The sequence below is a fragment of the Symphodus melops genome (assembly GCF_947650265.1).
Source record: "Symphodus melops genome assembly, chromosome: 15".
NCBI lineage: Eukaryota > Metazoa > Chordata > Actinopteri > Labriformes > Labridae > Symphodus > Symphodus melops.
Window position 1 is genome coordinate 23,267,635 of NC_136705.1, and position 20,476 is coordinate 23,288,110.

Below are 20,476 nucleotides of genomic sequence, written 5' to 3' on the forward strand. Positions count from 1 at the left end.
CTTGTTTTCAAAGTTGCTATACAAATAAAGTTATTATAATTATTATGAGCATCCACAATTTGAAGTCTGTTCCTCCTTCCTTTATCGGACATTTGTGCAGACTTTTTGAATAAACTTATTTCTTCATAACTTATTTAACACTTTTATCGGTATTCGTTTGTTTACTGGTTTAACGGATCTCTATGGAAAGCTAAAAGTCATTCAAAGTGAGTATAATGAGCGTGCATTTGAGGGCCATACGGTGCTTACTGCAGCCTTAGTAGCCCCCTGATGTCCATGCTATAAAACAACGGCAGCCACCCTTCAGAAAAGTGACATCATGTAAAATGTAATGCAGCTGAGTCTCATCACCTGAGAAAGCCAACAGGCCTGCTTTCCTTCATGATTATGTTGCATAGAAGTGTGACATGGCAATAGATATCTAATCTGCACTCACAGTTCTCTTGAAAGAGCCCCGTCAGACATGTGCCAGATTTACAATGGAAGAACGTTTTCTGTTCCAGGAGTCTCAGAGGTTTATGGTCTAATTTGTATATAATTCTGCAGATATCCTCAAGAATACAGGGATGCAGGGAAGCAGCATGGCGAGTTTCACTGGTCCGTAAATGTTTGTGGTTTTCGGCCCGACATCGCAGTCACGCAGTACCTCGAGACTCCCCTGAAGATCCCCTACTTAGTCTGGCACTGGCAGCTCTCCTCACTCCAGCTGTGTGGAGTCTGCCTCATAGTGCTGTTCTCTGTATAAAGCTCTCCATATGGATAACATGTAAACCACAGTATGCTGTATTGTAGGCCTCGAGCAGAATAGTTTCAATCTGCCAGATCCTAATGATATGCCAAAGCACCGCGAAGAGGCTCATTTTACGAAGAAATCCACGACTGCAAGAAGACACCGTGCAACCAAACGGGCCAAAAAGGGAGAAAGTATCTGTCCAAACACTTTGTTCTAGCTGCTTGATATGAAGTACCGATGTGTCAAATGAAAGCTGAAGGGAATTTAATTAATGCCACATCAGCACTCCTCACAATATCAAAAAAAAAAAAAAAATCTTCACTCTCCTCTGTAATTGCTGATAATGAGGAGACTCTCAGTAGCTCCATAAAGAATTTAAACCAACAATAATCACATTATGAATCAATCCTCTGTGCCCAAGAGAAATAGACAACGATCACGTCATGGAGCAAACGAAAAATTGGGTCATTTTTAAAGCCAAAGTCATCAAACAGCAGCAGCTCCCTTTTTTTTAATTTATATTCGCGGGAACATTGTTGAAAGGTTTGTGAGTGTTTCAGAATAACGGGGATGATGCTGACCTTTCTTTTTTGGATTAATGGCCTCCCTCTTCTTTAACTGGGCATTCAGAGGAGACGCGGGCAGCGGAGGAGAACTGCAAACAAGGGAGGGGAGGGAAGGAGGGGCAAAGAGTTACTGGAAATGAAGGAGCATTTTTCCACAGTTGAGGATTATTAGTCTTTTTTATTTTCAATGCCATGATGCCATTGACTCGTGAAAATCCAGATGGCAGGGATGGTTATAATGGGCCAGGTTAATATGGAAAGGTCAGAATTAGAAGGAGCAACAGACAGAGGCCAACTAAAAAAAAAAGACCCCACTAGCTTGTCCTGTATGAGAAAGTCTAAACATCTCATTTCCACAAACATAATCACGCTCCAGCTCATAAATAACAAATGATCTAGTAAAAACACAGAGCATTAATGACATGATCATAATTATTTATTGGTGCTGCTGGATTTCTTTAAATGGATCACTTAAGGAGGTAATACCTGAGTGGCTTTTATGACTTCTCCAGAAGACAATTTAAACTTTTTGGCATTTTCAGAGCAAAGTTATTTTGAAGGTAGAAAACAGAATTTCTGGACTCGGCTCTTAATCGAGTCCTGACGAGAACTCCTGTGGATTGAAAAGCTCAACTTGTAAAAAAGGTCCATGGTGTACACCATTTCATGATAAGGACTTTATTTATAACAGTGTAATATTATTTAGTGTGCAAGCTGCCTGAATAAATAATGCTGTATTTAAAGGGATTCCTTTAATTTGAAGAGTCCGCTCTGCGTGAGCCTGAACGTAATTTCAAATTAAGGATGCAATTTATGCTCGACCAACATTTAAGGTGTTGCACCAACTCAGATACTCCCAACATAAGCCTGGTGTATGGTTTTAAAATGTGGAAAAACTTAAGGAGGGATGAGGAGTAGCAGAGAGTTTAACGGCCTGTTTGATGTCGGCAGTGCGTCTCCCACGCTTGGTTACATCGCTCAGGACTTTATTCTCTGTTCATGTTTTTATTTACCTTGAGCAGAGACAATTTCTTAGAATCGAAGATTTCATCACTCTGTGTCGCTGTTATTTTACACTAGCTGAAGATTAAGGGAGGAGGCGTTTGTCACGTTGAGGGGAGCGCTCATCCTCTCGGAGGTTAACGTGCTGCAGAAGAGCGTCCACAGATATTTGCCACCAACTCCACGTTTACCTTGAAAACACTGAAAAGACGCTCCTACATGCCGGGCTCCCCTGGTGGTCACACAGACTGAACTCCAGCAGGACCACAATGGGAGTAAACAAAGAGCTCACTAACAAAAACATCTGTAAAGACAGAAAAAGGGATTAACACATGAATGTTTTGAGAAATAAATAAAATAAAAGAATACATCTATACACACACTAAATGTCACTGAGTTTATTGTTTACCAAGCCTGGGCCACTGGGTTAATATTCCCAAAACCATTCAAAGCTGTTGGTTATTGTGTTATATCTACAATTGATGAAACTACTCACAGAGTTATCCAATCCTTGAGAGATGGTCCAGGAGCCAGCCGTTGTGATGCTCAGGTTGGTAAAATCTAAAAGAATGAACAAGCACTGGTTTTATAGGAAAACTAACATGAGCAGATCTTTATGAAGAATCACATGTATGAGTGACAGAGAAGTAGCATATTCCCTTCTGTACTCAAAATGAAAGTGATGATGAGTTTATTCCTGTGGGAACATGCTTCAGCCTACAGTAGCCGTCACAGAAGACACATCAAGTTTGGCCTACCTTTGAAATATATTACTGTTAGGAGTTCTGAGGAAGCGAGATCCACCACATAGAGGCCATCAGTGCTTCCAATACATATCCGACTGCTGTCTCTGCAGGGGCCCCAAAAATAATGGATGGAAAAAACAGAGTTACAGGATTTCCCTCAAAGGCAGTTTTTTTTTTTTTCTTTTTTTTGCCATATCATTTGTGGAACGATATTTTAACCACATAATAGGAAAAACACACAGTTGTGATGGAGTGTCAAGGAATGCTCCCCACAGGACTCTAAGTTTTATTTTTTCAAGTTTGCTTTGACTTCATGCAGTCTAAACTAAATAAAAGCAGCACGATGGTCTCCATGAAGACAGAAGAGAAATGTGAGCCCCTTCAGGATGCTTTTAAAGCACTCAACTCCAGGCACAGCTTTGGATGCAGTCTGGCAAGCTGTAAATCTGAGTGCATCATCATGTTCCTATTAAGATGTTGTGAAGGTCTGGAGATATATCTGTCTGTCTTTTGGAGTTCATCTCTACTTATCTTGATTACTAATTTGAAGTATCAGACCTACAGTATGTTCTGCCATAATGAGCGGAGTAACAAACGGCAGTTTCAGCGCGTCGTGAGGACAGTAACCCTTCCAGCTGCGTGCAATCCCTTTTCACATCTAAGCAGTATTGTTTTACTTGTGAGAGACCACCAAATGGAGGTCAATAAAAGCAGTTTTGCTAAAATATTTGAGAGTAAAGATGTTGATATACTGCTCTGAGATCATAAGCTTCGCTCAGGTAGATAAGGAATCAACGTCCATTTCATTCCAGTGGTCCAAAAAAAAACACCGAGAGGTACGCCTGTGGTTTTTAAGTGGCTGCTTCCTGTCATAACATCCAATGTTTGAACAGCCTGAAATCGTTTATGCCTGCTAAGTTTCCTGTGATGTGTGAAGTTTCCTGTGACTGCCAGGACACGCGCTTCAATCAGCCCAGAAAGACGAAGTGCTGTGTCCATGCTTTAGTGACATTATGACGTCCATAGTGTCCGCCACAGAAATGTACAGCACTTTGAATTGTACTGAATGCCACAGCTCTGACTCTGGCTTTATTAAGAACTGCCCCATAGGTCAACCGTCTTTCAAAACTGTCGTCACAGCTGTGTGGATTCTGTAACATCTGCATGGATGTATTATGACGGTTTAATGCCATGTTGATTTTTGGAGCACAGTGTTCCTTTAATAATGTCCCAGTGATGCTGAAGTCATTTTCCCCATCCCGGACAAAAGGCTTTACACTGATAATGAATAATATGATGAAGATCCACTCACGTTGCACGCTCATTGCTGGTTTCAGTAAATGAGCTATATAAAGCTATTTTGAGGACAGGTTTTGAAGTCTCCATATTCTCCACAGACGATTGTTCTGTTCCTGCAGGAAAGTATCAAAAAGGGAGTTCATTGCATCAGGCATTTTAAACTTTTCTTTTTTATTTGATGGATCAGAAACATCACCTCCTTCGTGGCTCACAGTCCTGTGGTGGATTTGATATCTTTTATCCATCTTTTGAATGTCCATTTTGGTCACCAGGTGACACTTGTGGTCATCAGGGAGAGAGAAGCACCACAACTGAACCAGATAGAGGGCTGTTACACGACACAGCATGTAGAGTGTGAGTCTATGAAGAGTTCAGGGCCTACGACACTAACCTGTCCATCAGTTGAGCCCGTGATAAAGTGCCTGCTCTCCTCCAAGAAGAACATGCTGAGCAGTGGAGAGGCTGGAGAAAAGAAGAGACAGGAACTTTACAAAACAGGCCATTTAAAATGTAGAACAAATGGCATTAAGAATTTTATTTAGCTTTACAAAACTAAATCACTCCAAAGTGACCCTGTACCTGAAAGAACCGAAGACTGGTAGCAAACAGCTTCAGTTTTTAAATCCCACACCTGAGAAGTGATGACAATAAACAAATAGTGTTTTAATGAATGTGTGTGTATGTGTGTGTGTGTGTGTGTGTGTGTGTGTGTGTGTGTGTGTGTACTATTTGTAATCGTTTGTGTATAAAACTTTGTGTGATCAACGGTCAAACAAAAAGGGTGAAAACAATAATAAGAAGAAGACAAACAACAAAACTAAAGCAGATAAAAGTGAGGGGGAGTCTCTGAGCGTGTCGGTGGGAGAAACCATTTTTACTCTTCCGTTTATGAATTAAATGTCGGTACCATAAAAGTGCGATCCTCTGACGTGGTGACCAGAACCTCTTTATTCCAGGGACAGAACTCTGCTGAAGTTACGGGTGCGAGGTGGCGTTTCAAAGTAGAGATCATGTTGTGTTTCTGATGAGGAAAATAAAGATAATAAAACTTTGATAACATGAATAGATTTCCTGACAGGCATTTGATGAGTAATGCGATGTAACATATCCCTCCAAAAAAACCTCAGTGAAGACTGAATTAAATGAACAATAGAAACATGACATATAAAGCTAACCCAGGAGCAGAAAGCATGCAGCCATTGTGCATCAGTTCCTACCTTTGTGCTGAGAATATATACTGTTGCTCCTGAACATGCAGCCACTCGTTCATCAGACAGACAGAATGACAGGTTGACAACTTTCCCCAGTGAAGACCCGATGACTGTTCCAGCTGCAACTTCACCTGAACAAAGAAAAAAGTTTCTATTTGAACATGAGAAATCAATGACAAGAGGAGAAACGAGTGAGCCATCTGACCACTAGATGGCAGGCTGGTAAAGATTTTCACTGAGGAAAATGAACATACCCACAATTCAACAAGTAAAATCTATGTAAAGGTGTCACCTACAGTTGAGTTTGGTGAATTCAAGATCACAAAAATGACCAGCAGAGCATCTTCACTTTAGAGTTCAACACACACACACACACACACAACTTGAGCTCACCCTCCTGTGTTCTCCTCTGGCACCTTTCAATATCCCAGACGATGACGTAATCAGCGGACGCAGAGCAGAGGAGAACAGGTCTCCTTCCTGAGCCGAAAGCCATGGCACATATCTCCCCATGGTGGCCGGTAAGCAGCAGAGGCTGAAGACAAACCCAAAGACTCAAATAAAACAAGCAAAACATTACAGTCAACCCATTTAGTTTGTCTACGCGATTATTAGACAACTAAGCTCAAGGCAACTGAGGATTTTGATTAAAATATCCCAATTATAATTATTTTAGCATTTTCACATCTTATTCTATTTTTTTATTTTAATGTGTTCTTATGAATGTATTTATTCTAAAATATATTAAATGGTGGACGAGTGGTTACTTCATGCACCCCATGTACAGAGGCAATATGTAGTCCTCTGAGCCCTGGTTCAAATCTGACCTGGTTCAAATCCTGCATGTCACCCCCTTTCCACTCTGTCACCCTGATTTCTGTCTCTAAAAAAACTTTCTTAAAAAAACACTTAAAAAGGAATCTGGTTTGATTTTCTGTGTTTTGCATATCGCAGAAAAGATAAAATCTCAGTTTGTTTTCAGTATCTTGCAGCCCTTCAGCCATAAAACTACCAAACAATGAGGTTAAATAAACATGACCTATTTAAGCAGCAAGTTGATATATGCATTACAAACAGCAGCTCGACTTAAGACTTCACATCCTCAGGGTTCCTTTTGAATACTATTGCTTGTTGACATCCTTACAGAAATATAGCGTAGGTACCAGACATACCTTCTTCTCTGTGTCGACATGACTGTAAATCTGCACGTCTCTGCCGTGAACAGGAACTCCGCAGTAACTTTGACAGCACGCGAGCTGCCGGTGAGACAGAAGTCTGTCACAAGTCAAATTGAGCTTCTCCACGATCATCGTCAGGACGAGTACGGCGCCAAATAATCCTGTGATTCAAGAGTCATTATCAAATGGATGGACTGCTGCTAGCTTTCTTACATACACCAAAAAAAAAATTAAGTTGAGTTATTTTGGGTTTCAGCGTTTCAAACGTTGCCAGGGAAACCAACACACACCAAGGCTCCCTTTCAAAGATCGTCTACAATGAGGTGACGTTTCATTAATGGAACTCAAAAATAGACGTTCTCGGTTATAATTATTACGAGTTTAATAATCACACTCCAGTTTCGCCGGGATCTTTACAGCTGGCTAAACATTGGAACTGATAACCCATCCTCTGAACCTTTTTTTCTGATTATAATTCATAGGGATGCTCTTCTAAAAAGGTGTCTAAACTGGTCAACTTAATGATCTTACCGTGTAAATATCTCATAACAAACTATTTTGAGATTTAATGTTGAGAATACGCCTTTTCTTTAAGTAGTGTCTGAAAATAGTTCCTAAACAAACTATATGAAGCTATGACTTTGTCCTTAAAATTGTAGTGTTAGTACTTCTTCACAAGTAATGTCTTGTGTCCTGCTTGTCTTGTATACTGCTACTGGATGTATCCATCCATCTTCGAACTTCGAAGTCTACTATTTCGGGTCTTCAAAGTACGTCCAGAGTGGGAGATCTTGCCATTAATATCCAAAGATTTATTGCTTTGCTTCTTAATGTACCTCTGACTTTTTCCACCAGGGGGCAGTGACTGTTTATCTCGTACTGGACCATAGACTACTGGACCAGGTTGTTTCACCCATTTAACGTAGTAAAAATACAATTTTAGGAAAATACATCGCCCATTTTCCACACATTACTAGTCAACATTGATTGACAAATTAATCAAAAAATTAATTTATAGGAAATGTTTAAAATGAGATGTCATCCCCCACTCCAAAATGATTGAATTAATTAATTAATCCAAAATGTCTCTGAACATTTAAGATGTAGAAAAACGATTAGGTCTTTTATAGTGACTTTGCCATTTACTGCAAAAAATAGTGTATTTGGCAGCGTTGATTAGACATGTAAAGATGATGACATTATTGATGATGAATCTGACATTATTTATGTACAATGTCAGATTTTCAAAATAAAAAATGAGTAGAACAGTTAATGTTTGCAATTTTTTCTTAAATATCTCTCACACCCTTACCTCTTTAAATGTGTATTTATTTATGTATTGCCTTTCCTATTGTATGCTAGAAAGAAGGTTTATTTTAAAAAATCACATCATTTAATAGATACTTTTTGAGTTGTTATTTTATCCTAAGCAATCTAACTTTTTTTCTGCATACGGTCTATCTATAACTGCATTAATGAACCATGGTCATATTCTCATATTCATATTATACAGTGTAATAGTGTTTGTAAATTTGTACAATTTTTTATATAATTTTTTTTGAAACTTTGAGATGGCATGGCATCTTTTGGACTGCCCTAACAGTATTTCGTTGAACCTGTACAATGACAATAAAGATATCTTATCTTATGTTTTTGACTTTTTGGGGACTTCAGGGACACCGTACTTTACCTTTACTGAGGTATAGAAGAAAAATAAATCAGGGGACACGGAGACGTTAATTGGATTTCGAGTCATCCAGCTCGAGTGATTTAAAGGGATTGGCGTTTATAAAAAGCATGAATGAATTGGAGGGAGAAGTGTGGTATGCTGGGTAATGCAGTTGTTTTTTGTTTGTTTTTTTTTGTTTTTTTTTGCGACTACCGGAAGTGACGCGGCCGCCTTCTCTCCGGCGTAGTTTTGGATGAATCAGTCGACGCTGACAGTCCTCGGGTTATGACTGTGCTGTTGTAGTAGGGGGAGCTAACTTTAGCTATAGACCGCTAGCTGGTTGTCAGTTGTTTATTTTTTTTAAAAGGATTACGTGCCAACGAGTTTACGTGAACAGACCGGCGTTATCCGTTAGCCTTCCTGCTTTTTTATACGATGACGCTGATATAATGTTGTTTTTATCGGTAACTTAATTTGAGCCAAAATGGCTAATGCTAGCTAGCGGGTCATCAACTTGAGATAACTTCTTAGTCACCGTGTGTGGGCCGTAACACCGATCACAGAGGTGAGATAGCCTGGTAGCTTAGCAACGAGCACCTGAAGTGCGAGCTGACTTTTACACACAGAGTTTGATAGGTTATTATTAGCATCTGTGAAGCTAGCTGTTTGGAGGTCCTGTATCATGAGAAAGGTTCAGTCCGACACGCTGGGATTTGTTCCTCAGAAAGACATCGTGTACAACAAACTTCTGCCGTACGCGGACCGACTGGACGACGAGTCAAACGACGTTTTGAGTAAAATCAAAGGAAACTTGTGCCGAGCTGTGCAGCTCAGAGAGATATGGCCCGGTGTGCTCTTCTGGACCAGGAAACTTTCCACGTAAGTTCATGCTAATCTTTCATTTCCTAAACACCGGCTTCACCATCCAGTCTGAATCTTTGAGGACTTCTCCGATATTTCAAAAAATAAAACAAGTCAAGAGCTACCTCTACTCCCAATTTATTTTATTATTATTTATTTTGCAGTGTATGTTAATATTATAATATATAATATATATAATAATGTTATAAGATGTCACCTGATCTTATTTGTATTCTTTGATTTGATTTGCATTGCAATAAAAATAACATATGGGTCGTAATTGTACAATAATATGTTCATCCTTATGTGCATGATAGTGTTCATAGACTTGTATGCTTTAAGTTACTGGCTTTTTTTAACTATTATTTGATGCATATGTTTTTTATCTAATTGATTTAGCTACATCCTGCTTTGCTGTTATAACACTGTACATTTCTCTGTTACATTATGTGCTTCCCAGTAATGAGAATTTTTCTGACACTGCATGCTGTCGACCAGGTTAATGTAATCTGGTTAGATAGATCTAGAGTTGTAGACACAGTTTGTCATGAGCGAGGTTTCGTTTATATGTTTTTGATATTTTGGATTTGCTTAGCGAGCTACTTACATGCTCTCGAGCTCCTTGTTGGAGACCCCTGTTCCAGGTGTTCCAGGTTGAAACCCTGAGCTGACAGGAGTCTCTGCTGTGACCGACTCTAAAGCGGTGAAACAGTCCAAACCTGTGATCATCAGACGCCTGGTGGAAAGTGTTCAACTTTCACCCACCTCTGACACACCTCTGAGTGTTGTTCAGCTTGAAATGCCCGTCCACAGGTTCATTTCTTCATAACGTGTTTTCAATTCAACAATGAAATATCCTCACATCCATTACAGGGACTCGTTTGTGTTTGATCTACAAAAACCCCAATCGAATCCATTTGAATCAAGCGTTTGTCACTCGACACACAAGGAAGCGTTTAAGGTGGTTGAATACAAACCTAGAGCATCGTAAAGATAAAACACTTGTAAAACAGACATAACCAAATTTAAGAAATCAAACAAACATAAAACCCAGCTATGTCACTGAATAACTTAAGAGTTGAACAGGAAGACGCCCTGAGTTAAACATCGATTGACTCTTAGAAATGTCAATAAAACATCATTGATGGAATGAAATAATCACAGTAGGTCTAATTGTGTGATATCAGAGAGAACACGGATGTATGATTGATTTTGAAGCTCTTTATGTTATATCAATGAAAGACGACAGATAGATCCTCAGGCCCCAGCTTATGACAGGCGGGTGACATTTAGCATGTCATGTTTGCTACTGGGCTAACAGCCTGTCCCTGTTGCAACGTAACACAGACCGTGATCAATGACTTGTGGCTTATCTGTGAGGGAGGCGAGAGCCCGGTGTGTTTTGAGGATGATTAAGCTGTTTATGCCTTGAAACTAACTACCCCCACCCCCACCCCACATGATTAGGCACAGTCTGGGTTTCATAATGGGTGCACTAAACTGTCGGATACATAACCTGACCCTGGCAGCGCAGCTCAACAGTAGGTCGCTGTCATAACTATTCTGGGGTCGGTTTTCTTTTACGTTTCCTCTTTGACGTCGCGAGTCAGATGATTGCTCATAAGCTATGTTGGAATGGTGATAGCTGAATTAGATTTTCTGGACTTGTGTTCGGTTTTATGTGAACTCGCTTCAGGGTTTGTTTGTTGTTGTTTTTTCTTTTTCAGTGCTGCTTTTGTAGAGAGGGTCACATAAGCAGTGTTTAACTTGTTTATCTGTTGAAGGCTTGGTGTCAAACAGATGAGACCTGCTGCACTTTTTCATTAGGAAGTGCAGGACAAGAAATGTACCAACTGAGAATAAGGAGTGTGCATACTTCAAATGAAACCTGTGGCCAATAAAACTCATTGTGGCATTTGACCTTCTTTTTTTTTTTTGCATTTACTAATCAGTTATTTCATAATGAATCCAGCAGCAATTAAAATATTGTCCACATAAATGGAGGATTACTCTGGGTGCTGTTTCATATTGTTTTCCTTGGTTGCTCGGCTGTCTTTAATCCGTTTCAGTCCCCATTGCTGGCTCGTCGCTCTGTCCAAGAGTGAGTCACTGCCGGCTCAGAGAGATGGAAAGTCTACTGTGGGGTTGACCCAGATTCGGTTCACTGGTAGTTTGGCATTTTAATAGTGATGAAAACATTTTCTGATGGTCAATTTCAGTAAGTTTTCAGAACCTGTGTACACGTGTACGCTTGTATTGGAGGTCTCACTTTGTTAGAACATAAACATTGTGTTTGTGTTTTACACATTGACAGCCTCACTGCTTACTTATCGTGCATGGTGGACTTGAAGCACTTTCCCTGAAGTCTGCTCTTCTTATTTAGGTACATGAGACTGTACGGACGGAAGTTCAGCAAAGAAGACCATGTCCTCTTCATCAAGTTGCTCTACGAGCTAGTGACCATCCCTCGACTGGAGATCAGCATGATGCAGGGCCTCGCTCGCCTTCTCATCAACCTCCTCAAGTAAGAACAGACCCGGCACGCTCTTGACTGTCACAGTAAATAATCCTTTTGAGTGTTTTTGTTTATTCCGACAGTAACGTGATGCAAAAGCTCACTTTTCATCCGTTCTGCGACCTGATGTATTTTTTTTTTTGTCCTTTACGATGAGCCAGAATCTGCTTCTTCCCACCCACCTGTACGTCGGACTCTTCTGCATCTTTATGAATCATTCAGAGAAATCTGGTTCACATCTGTCTGTGTTTCTGATTCGCCTCGCAGGAAACGGGAACTACTGTCAAGAGAGGACCTCGAGCTGAACTGGAGACCGCTGTACGAGCTACACGACAGGATTCTTTTCTCCAAAACTGAACATCTGGGCCTCAACTGGTTCCCCAAGTATGCTTCTGTACTTTTACTATCACTGTTATTAACGTGTTTTACAATGTTGTTCATGTTTGCACAGCTCTGCATTTGAACTGTGCACACTCGATGGTTGGCTGTCAGCAGCCTGTATTGTTGATGTACTTGTTTTAGCTTTGATACCTGCAGCACACCTTCAGTAGCCGTGGAGCTGTGGCAGAATGTGCGGATGTGTTCACATTTATGTTTCTTTTCTCAGTACAACTGAAATCTGTGACAATGTGATTGTGAAGTGAGTATTGTGAAAGTATTTATTGTTTACTACGCATAAACATGGAGGATCATCTTTGTGGGCTTTCTCTATTAACCAAAAAGTTGCTGGTCATTTAAAAAAAGAAAAAAAAAACAGTGAATCTATTTAAACTTGGATTAAAATTTGAACCCAGTTTATTATTTATTATTACCCACCACACACACAACTGAATATCTGAAGATTAGTTAATGTTAATGTTGTAGCTTGACGACTTCACTTTGATGTGATGTAAACGCAGAATATTTATTCCATCTGAGATTCTTTGGTATTTTCCCATCAAGTAGATCCACGACTTAGTTCTGATATCACTCTTGTAACGTTGTCACAACACCAGGTTTTTCAACCTTTGGTTTGACTTGATGATTTCGATACCACAGAAACAAAAACCTATAAATCCTAGGCGCCCAGCGTTTGGTCAGTTCTTGTTTATGATGAACAAAATAACCAGCAAACACCTGCACACTGTGTGAACTGCTCAAATACGTTAGCAACATATTTGTGCAACTTGGACAGTGCTCTCTCTTCGGTCCAACAGAAGGCTGAAGCTCTTTTTAGTGTTGGTACTTTTTGATGCTGTTGGTTACAATAAAAAAAAATGCACAGGTGGTATCAAGAAGTATCAAACATGATTTCACTGGTTCTGATAAAAACTAATTGTGGTTTTTGTATCGCTTGTTGGAGGTAAAATGGGGAACTTTTTGTTACATCACTTCCTCTTCCTGACTCTTCTCTTTGACGTCTGCTATCTCCTTCAAACCCTTTCAAAAGAGTCCCGGCGAGGTTCTTAGCAAGCAGTGCGAGGTGCTCTTTTATGGTGCCATGGGAACATTGTGTGTTTATCACGTCACAGCTGATGAAAACAAGCTGCTGCAGAATGCCAGCTCACCTCTTTCAAAACTTTACTAATGCCCGCCAAAGCCGTGATAAACTGTATAAGTTGATGCACAGTGTTCTCGTTAAGAGGAATTGGCACTTTGTGTGTGCTGAATGTGTTCTTTATGCCTTTGTCTCCTTTCACATTCAGTTCTCCACGACCTCGTTCATCCGCTAAACACGTAATGCTAAAATTGGTTCAGAGGTGGTAAGGACAATACTTCTCTTTGTGTTTTATTTTGAATTCATCTTTTGAGGCACCTTTTTTATTTTTTTTATTTTTTTTTACATTGCATGTGAAAACAACAACAACAAAAAAACACACACCCCCATATGCAGCTAGACGAATCACGACTTGATCAATGTTAACATTTCACCCATATCGGAGACTGTCGCACTGCAGCTAAAAGGGTTTCTTTTAACCATTAGGCGTTGGCAATGACTGTTGTTCCTTCAATATTTGTCCAACTATTGTTCATAATCTGTCATTTTATGCTTCGCAGTATTTCGTCTGTAGTGGATTATGTGGCAGGGATGCAGTGACATAATGAAGGAGCGTATACAGATGGAATGCATTGAGACGTGAATGTTATCTCATGAGCTAAGCAGTGGTTAAATACATTATTATGCCTTACTCAGCAGTTACTTCCTAAGAAATCGGGACATTGTGTAAAATGGGAAAAAAACACAATGTGATGCTTTGCAGTACACTTCCTATTTAAGTTAAATTAACACCAAGAGGAGGCGGCATGCAGCAGAGAGGTCACGTTGTGTCCCCCTTCTATGGAAGTTGTCGTCCTCGTCAGCGGCCGCGGGCTCTTTGCTGCACGTCGTCAGATAATCCTTCCTCCGGACGCTTCCTGTCTCTCAGCATGAAGCTGTCTTGTCCAGAAATCCTGAAAATGTCCCCAAAACATGATAAAAATCGATGAAATGTTCAAAGTGAGACATTTCATTGCTTTTGGAGAGTTACGTGCCCATTTCAAAGATGATGCCAGCAACACGTTTCAAACAAGTTAAGTTTAAACGTTTAATGAATTTGAGCTCTGAGAGCTCTTTTCTAACTTCTGACAGCTCAAAGCGCTGAGTCGTCAGAGTCCCAGGCTGTGAAGTGAACATCAGAAGTAACTGATCCCGTCCGTACACATTCATACGCTGCTGGCTAAGCAGTGTGAGCACTTCAGGGTAAAGTGTCTGTCTTGCCCTGGGACACATCGGACATGTTGCTGCAGGAGCTGGGGGATCGGACCCCCAATCTTCAAGGTGAAGAGATGACCGACTCTATCAATCGAGCCCCCGGCCTGCTCGCCACTCTTCTCTTGCTTAATGTAGGACTTCGGCTGGTAAATAGTTCAGCTCCTCCTTGGTCACAATGCTCCAAACGTTTTCAGTTGGGGACAAGTCGTGATTGCAGGAAGGCCAGATTGTGCTCCTGGACTCTTCAAGGATGCAGCCGTGCTGCTGCTGCTGCTATAGGTTCAGGATGTGGTTTGAGCTTCAGAGAGACTTTCTTTACAGCCAAACATTTCCCCGTTAATCTCACTAACTGAGCCATCAGGTGTTTTTTTTATTTTACTACCTTTCCGATAACTTGGTGCTGCTTTCCCAACTTTTCTGAAACGTGTTGCTGGCTTCAAACTTCAAGATGTGCCAAACGTTTTCCACAAACAACCAACCTGTGATAAGCTGCTATTTCTAATCAATTGTGGGATGTCAGTGTTTTGCAAATCACCACATTTTTTGTTTATGTACACTCTCCACTATGTCCCCACTTGTTAGTTAATGGGTTTATATGTTCCAGGGAGTTTCTACAGTTTCATATCCCATTTATTTTCTTGGTTTATTTATCCAAACATGCTCTGCCATTCAGCATTTCTTAACAGGTAACAGAGAAGCTCTCGCTCTTGTCACGTTTTCTCCCCTTCTGGTATGTGTTGGGGCAAACATGCAGGGTCGGAGCTGAGATCCAAAGGTCATGTAGTTTAGTCTGGGGTTCCTTCTACTCCATGAACACCCACGCACTCTGAAATAAGACACTCAGCTTGACTAGTTCTTGTTGTTCTTGGACACGCAGAGCATGACTTTGACCCGGGTCTTTGTGTGTTTGATCATAGCTCTAACCATTTGGACCCTTTGTATTTAGCTAGATGCAGCTTGGATTGAAGTGACCCCAAAGATTCGTCTCTTGTTCGAGTCCAATGTGGAGTGCGTTAGCTCCAAATGGACTCGGCGGGGGGGGGGGGGGGGGCTTCAATAAGCAGTTGTTGAGCGGGATCGGCAGGGCTTTTCCAACCAGGCATGGCTTGAGCTTGCATGTGAGCAGATCGTTGGGATTGCGGGTGGGAAGCTCAAAAGCTGAGGTTATATCGGTCCCGGGCTTTCAACGCTGTTATGTGACCTGAGATTGTGGTCTATATGTGAAGATCAACATGTCAGGAGTTTGTGATGTGTGAGACGTTTTATTATTAGTCCTTAATCCAGGAGCAGCTGATGGTAGAGCAGCGATGAAAACAAAGCAATGACATGAATAAACACACATCTACATCTGCAGTAAAGACTCTGTTCATAAAGGCCTGAGGATGTCCTCTCGGAACTATTTCCTGGTCAGGTTTTTTTTTCATTAGGTGTGTAAAACAAGTTTCTGTGTGCATGCAATCAGAGTCAAGTTGCATCGGTGTGGAGTTGAACCCTAACATTTGTGTGTCAGTGTGTGTGTGTGTGTGTGTGTGTGTGTGTGTGTTGCCGTCCATTTCAGGCCGTGACATTCATCTTTTTTTTTTAATTTTTTTTTTAATTGCAGCTCGGTGGAGAGTGTGCTGAAAACCCTCGTGAAAAGCTGCAGACCGTAAGTACATTTCAATCTCATTATTGCTGCTATTAATAGACGTTGAATAGGCTGAGATTCAATTGATTGCATTAACAGCAATTAATTAAAGATTTAATAATAGAATGGAATATGACAGAATTTTAATTGTATGCGACGCTCCGATGGTAGAGAACAAACACTTAAATGTTGGTTATGTATTTGGATGAATGTCAGTGAGGCTTCACTTCGCCACTCTGCCACTCGCCCGTCCCTGGTTCTGCTGGCTGTTGTGTTGTGCCTGTGCAGATATCTTATGAGAGCGCTAGGACTCGCTGCTCTGTTTGCACTTAGCCAGGTAATCCTATTATCTCATCTAATTTTGTCTTGTGTGAGAGCTTCCTGTTACGGTGAGAAGGGAGAGTGACTGGTGTCCAGCCGCTGAGACACACTGGATCAGCTGTGAGTTAGAGGGAAGGAGCCTCGGTTGAAAGTATCCCTTTTTTTTCTTTTTTTCTTTTTTTTTTTCTCAAGGTGTCCAGTGGATTTAGAAAGGCTGAGGAAGGCCAGGTGACCTGGGATAACCTTGTTTACACAAGCTCATAATGAAGCATGACAATTCCCCTGTGGGACTGTAAATCCAGTGTAAATCCAGGATTTACACTTACACCTAAAATGTTCCAGGTGTGTGACGTACAGTCTTCAGCTAGTGGTGCATTATTCTCCAGTGTTAGCTTATTTTAAGGTCTATTTGTTGGCTTTTTAAGCTTTTTGATTCAGGAGAAGGAAAGTGCCAGAAACTTAGGAAGAGAGAGAGAGTGCTGGGAGGAGCTAGTGGTCGGATTTGAACCTTGGCCACCCACTTGGAGGACCACTATCCACTGTACATGGGGCGCGGGCTAACCACTATGGGTGCCTGGCGTGCACACTGCTTGGTGGGCGGGGTGTGAATGGGATGAGTTGATACTGATGGTCACTTTACATATCAGACTCGACCATCCGTGTGTGAATGTGTCGCAGGGATTTTTGGTGTTAAAGCACTTTGAGTCAGAAGGCAAAGACGTAGATGACAAGTCCAAGTGCATTTACATTTAGCATGGAAGGAGTGGCAGCTGTCATGGCACTCAGTCACAGCTGGTGTGTTAAAAAACTGTCGAGATAATGACAAACCAGCTCAGCATCCCTCACCTTTAGAAGTCATTTAAAGCAAAACCATAATTTCCTCATTCATACTTCATGCAACGTTATCTCTGCTGGCCCGTTAATTGCGACTTCCATGATGTGTTAGCGTCAAGCTAACTTGTTAGGATGTGTTCATCTTTGAGAAATCATTCTCCAGCTGTGAGCATGATGCAGCAGCCGTAACATGAAGAGGAGACGAACAGATTCTGCGTAAAGTTGTGTAAATGGATTTGCAGCGATCTCATGAGGACTTCTCACAGATTTGTGTGACGGTAACTTTGGGTTTTCTTTAAGTCCGACAGGGAGGTTCGGTGTCAGTCTTGCATAAGTTGAGTGTGTGTGTGAGGATGTGACTTTGTAAGTGACCTAAGAGGCTTTTCATCTTTGTAGTACTCTCTAAGCTGCTCTGCACGTTTGGAGGCCGTTCAGAACTGTTCATAAGCTGACGAATGATATTAATGACATTCTCGTCTCCTTGTTCGTACAGATACTTCTCAGAGTCTGCCACTCAGGAGATGTTGGACGAGTGGAGGCCGCTCCTCTGTCCCTTCGATGTCACCATGCAGAGAGCGATCAGCTACTTTGAGCTCTTCCTGCCCACCACGCTGCCTCCGGAGCTGCACCACAAAGGCTTCAAGTAAGAAACTCCTCGCCCTCCGCGAGGTTTTCGCTCCAGTCTGGAGGCAGTGTAACTCGTCAGCCTTGGGATCCGGTCCGTAGGAGAGAAACTGAATGAATCAGCTGAATGGATGTGTCAGCTGTGTATAAAAAGGAGAGGATCCCGACATAGACGTTGTGATGTCAGCCACACGGAGAGGTCTTTGTGAAACAGTGAGGGGGCGTTTCCCGAAGTGAGAATCTAAAGCGAGTGCTGTTAAAACAACAAAGACCCAGCTCCAATGTTCCCTGAACAAAAGGATCCATAAATACACACACTTTTTAGTATTTTGATTCCTTGTTCAAAACAAACACACTTCTTGTATTCACCTCCATATATCTGCTTCAGGACTAACCGCGCCTGAACACGATTCCCTCTGCAGCATAACGTCATACATGCTTTATTTATTATTATGACACATAAACATTTTAAATTTTTTCAAAGGGACGCACAGTCGGGTCAACGCAAAGAACATGATGGCTTCTTTGTGACTTATTTTGAGTCCTTTTAGTCAGATGGCGCCGTAGAACTCTGAATTTCGCCTGTCGGCGTTGTGTACCCGCCTGCTCGTGCATGAAGTGCACCCTGCCCAACGACACCTCTCTGAAGTGTGTCAGAGCCAAGGGAGTGTATTGTGTCTGAGCGAGGAACGGAGCGCTCCCACGAACTGGACCACAGAGTTGACGCGTGTGTGACCGTAGTGAGTGATGTCTTAGTCCAATTAATGCTGGCAGAGAATCTCTTCAAATGTCAGCGCCGACTTAATGCCTTAACAATGTTAGAGCACTGAGCTGATGCAACAAGTCTTGACCACCGTCTATCCTTCAGAAACAGGAGGACAACAGACCAAAGCCTCCACTTCTACTTCTACTTTACTTTTCATTAACACCGCCATCTTTGGGAGCAACATCTTGGAAATGATTTGAAAAATGATTCAAACCCAAAATGCATGAGTTCACAAATATTTTACATTTTCATAATTTCTCTCAAGTCTATGAACCAAACAAAAGTAAATCCAGTCCTCGAAGCCTTCAGGGCAGAATGGAATAAAGTCCACATGTGGAGCAGTATTTGAATAAATACTTTAAATCGTCTGTTTCTTTCGTCTGACAGGTTGTGGTTCGATGAATTGATCAGCTTGTGGGTGTCTGTGCAAAATCTTCCAAGCTGGGAAGTGGTGAGTTGATGTTTTAGTCTAGAAAATGTCTCAGTGTCGGTGTTTGTTTGTTCCTGCTTTAAACATGTCCTCCTTCTTTTCAGCATCTCGTCAACCTCTTCGCCCGCTTGGCCAACGACAACATCGGCTACATTGACTGGGACCCTTACATCCCCAAGGTTTGTTTGTTTCTCTCTCTCTCTCTGTCTCTGTGTGTCTCTCTCCCTCTCTCTCTCTGTGTCTCTCTCTGTCTCTCTCTCTCTCTGTGTTTCTCTCTCTGTGTCTCTCTCTCTGTCTCTCTCTCTCTCTGTGTGTCTCTCTCTCTCTCTCTCTCTCTGTCTCTCTCTCTCTCTCTCTCTCTCTCTCTCTCTCTCTCTCTCTCTCTCTCTCTCTCTCTCTCTCTCTTCCCCCCCCCCTCCTTTCAGGCGTGTTTTGGTGTTTGTGGCACACGCTCTCACATGTGTACTGGCCTCTGTGTTTTTGGCTCGTGCTCGTGTGTTTCATCATGGACTCTGCTGCTCGTCACACAAACAAACTCAGGTTTCCTTGTTGATGTTTTTCCTGCGAGTCTCCTCACGGCAGGAAGTGGATTGCATCATGTCTGCGTTTCAGCTGAATCACTGTTTTGATCCTCAGCAACAACACTTTGTATAAATGCTAAACATAAACAAGGACGCTCCAGCGGCCTGTGCAGAAGCAGGATGACGGATTAGTGAGGTGACTTCAGGTTTCAACCTTGGTTTCTTTTTGCTCACCTGAGGGTTGACCTTATAGAGGTGCATATAACCATGCTAACTTGTGCTGCACGCCTTTTTCCTGCCCTGGAGAAATAACACAGAAATGATATATCCTAAAGACTTTTCTTTAGTGAGAGGAAAGGCGACCAGCAGAATAGTTTTACATGGAGTTTTTCTATTGATGAAATGTGTTGTTCTATCGGGACGTGATGGCGTTTACCAGCGTGGTTGTTTACATAATACAAGCGTGAAGATTTTTTTTTAGATAAAGACACAAGAAAGAAATGTGTATTGATGTTTCAGTTACAGCACAAGAGGCGGGGGGTGTTGCTTGTTTGTATCATCAGAGTATAATAGTTCTGTTGTTCTTATTTCAGATTTTCACGAGGATTTTGAGGAGTCTGAATCTCCCCGTGGGGACCAGTCAGATGATGGTGCCGCGATACGTCACCAACGCCTACGACATCAGCCACGTCGTTCTCTGGGTCTCGTCCCTGCTGGTGAGTTGATTACACACACACACACACACACACACACACACACACACACACACACACACACACACACACACACACACACACACACACACACACACACACACACACACACACACACACACACACACA

General features: G+C 41.7%; 2 protein-coding genes across 7 annotated transcripts in view; one reads left to right on the forward strand and one right to left on the reverse strand.

Moving 5' to 3' along the window:
- The window catches only part of wdr27 (WD repeat domain 27), a 39,510-nt gene extending 32,484 nt beyond the window's left edge, over nucleotides 1-7,026 (reverse strand). For 4 of the 5 annotated variants that reach the window (XR_013780784.1, XM_079363560.1, XM_079363563.1 and 1 more), the window contains exons 1-12: nucleotides 6,730-7,026; nucleotides 5,951-6,092; nucleotides 5,564-5,688; nucleotides 5,254-5,367; nucleotides 4,926-4,977; nucleotides 4,738-4,808; nucleotides 4,543-4,657; nucleotides 4,360-4,459; nucleotides 3,060-3,151; nucleotides 2,798-2,862; nucleotides 2,493-2,605; nucleotides 1,315-1,388 (exon numbers count right to left, since the gene is read on the reverse strand). Coding sequence is in view for 4 of the 5 variants with exons in the window: in XM_079363560.1 (XP_079219686.1) it covers nucleotides 1,315-1,388; nucleotides 2,493-2,605; nucleotides 2,798-2,862; nucleotides 3,060-3,151; nucleotides 4,360-4,459; nucleotides 4,543-4,657; nucleotides 4,738-4,808; nucleotides 4,926-4,977; nucleotides 5,254-5,367; nucleotides 5,564-5,688; nucleotides 5,951-6,092; nucleotides 6,730-6,867 (1,201 nt within the window). In the remaining variant the exon portion in view is untranslated. Of the gene's footprint in view, nucleotides 1-1,314; nucleotides 1,389-2,492; nucleotides 2,606-2,797; nucleotides 2,863-3,059; nucleotides 3,152-4,359; nucleotides 4,460-4,542; nucleotides 4,658-4,737; nucleotides 4,809-4,925; nucleotides 4,978-5,253; nucleotides 5,368-5,563; nucleotides 5,689-5,950; nucleotides 6,112-6,324; nucleotides 6,362-6,729 lie in introns of those variants that run through there. The other variant, XM_079363562.1, reaches the window with a different exon arrangement.
- Nucleotides 7,027-8,511: 1,485 nt separating this feature from the next.
- psme4a (proteasome activator subunit 4a) overlaps nucleotides 8,512-20,476 on the forward strand; it is a 28,633-nt gene continuing 16,668 nt past the window's right edge. Inside the window, exons 1-9 of one of the 2 annotated variants that reach the window (XM_079363447.1) lie at nucleotides 8,512-8,969; nucleotides 9,129-9,283; nucleotides 11,649-11,789; nucleotides 12,048-12,164; nucleotides 16,115-16,159; nucleotides 17,787-17,936; nucleotides 19,071-19,134; nucleotides 19,218-19,292; nucleotides 20,228-20,350. In XM_079363447.1, the coding sequence (XP_079219573.1) occupies nucleotides 11,653-11,789; nucleotides 12,048-12,164; nucleotides 16,115-16,159; nucleotides 17,787-17,936; nucleotides 19,071-19,134; nucleotides 19,218-19,292; nucleotides 20,228-20,350 (711 nt within the window). In that variant the 5' untranslated portion in view covers nucleotides 8,512-8,969; nucleotides 9,129-9,283; nucleotides 11,649-11,652. Of the gene's footprint in view, nucleotides 9,284-11,648; nucleotides 11,790-12,047; nucleotides 12,165-16,114; nucleotides 16,160-17,786; nucleotides 17,937-19,070; nucleotides 19,135-19,217; nucleotides 19,293-20,227; nucleotides 20,351-20,476 lie in introns of both variants that reach the window. The other variant, XM_079363446.1, reaches the window with a different exon arrangement.